Source organism: Perkinsus marinus (genome assembly GCF_000006405.1).
Source record: "Perkinsus marinus ATCC 50983 genomic scaffold scf_1104296967514, whole genome shotgun sequence".
NCBI lineage: Eukaryota > Perkinsozoa > Perkinsida > Perkinsidae > Perkinsus > Perkinsus marinus.
In genome coordinates this window covers 44-847 of record NW_003203510.1, presented here as the reverse complement: position 1 = coordinate 847, position 804 = coordinate 44, and the positions used below count along the sequence as shown (strand labels likewise).

Genomic DNA, 804 nt, shown 5'->3' with positions numbered 1-804 from the left:
GCTACTAAACCTACCGCCGAACGAAATGTTCCGAGCCACCCAGAATCGACAAGCACCGACCACATGAATCCAGACACTCGCATGTCCTTAGTCATCGAGACACTGCTGCCGTCGAATATGACTACCACCCTATGGTCGGGGTCCGACCGAGAGCCCTCATCTCGGCGCATCATGGTCAACATTCTCGTCCCTACTCCCACACACCTCCAACGAGGAGCACCATCACCGACGCTTACATTTCCTCAGACCATCATTCGAGCCCAGTCGCAACGAGACAAGCGTATGGGCGTCGACGTGCCACGACAACACTCTAGCGTGGACAGAACGCAGCCGAACCGAACCGAGGACCTGAGCATACAAGGTTAAGCTGACTAGAAACGAGCATTTAACCCTACCTCAGACACGTCCTTAGCAGGCTCGTGAGAGACACTCCCACGAGCACTGCTGCTACCATTCGCCTTCCGTTTAGCTCCCCGGTTAGACACACTTCGGGCCGACTTCCGCTCGCTGGCCTTGGGGGTCTGCGGGGAATCCTCCTCCGAGCTCGATGCAGCAGTGGTTGGAGTAGTCGACATTCTCATATGATGACAAGGTGTATACTACACATGAACATAATAGCCGACATAAACACCACACTCGTGAATAGCAGCAGCAATACAGGCAGGCGAATATCTCTGCTGGAATGCAACTCATACGTCAAATATACATGCGTCCTAACGATGAGCTCCGGGAGGAGGTTTATATTACACCAGAGCCGATACTCAGGAAGGACCAACACTATACAAATACGACAACTCTCTCAAG

General features: G+C 53.0%; 1 protein-coding gene across 1 annotated transcript; it reads right to left on the bottom strand.

The window, feature by feature from the left end:
- Window positions 1-236: 236 nt before the first annotated feature.
- Pmar_PMAR023969 (hypothetical protein) lies at window positions 237-575 on the bottom strand (the record flags this gene model as incomplete). The annotated part of the gene is made up of 2 exons (XM_002768674.1): window positions 237-348; window positions 396-575. Coding segments are annotated over 2 exons (292 nt in total), but the record flags the coding sequence as incomplete, so codon positions are not given.
- Between the last annotated feature and the right edge of the window lie 229 nt (window positions 576-804).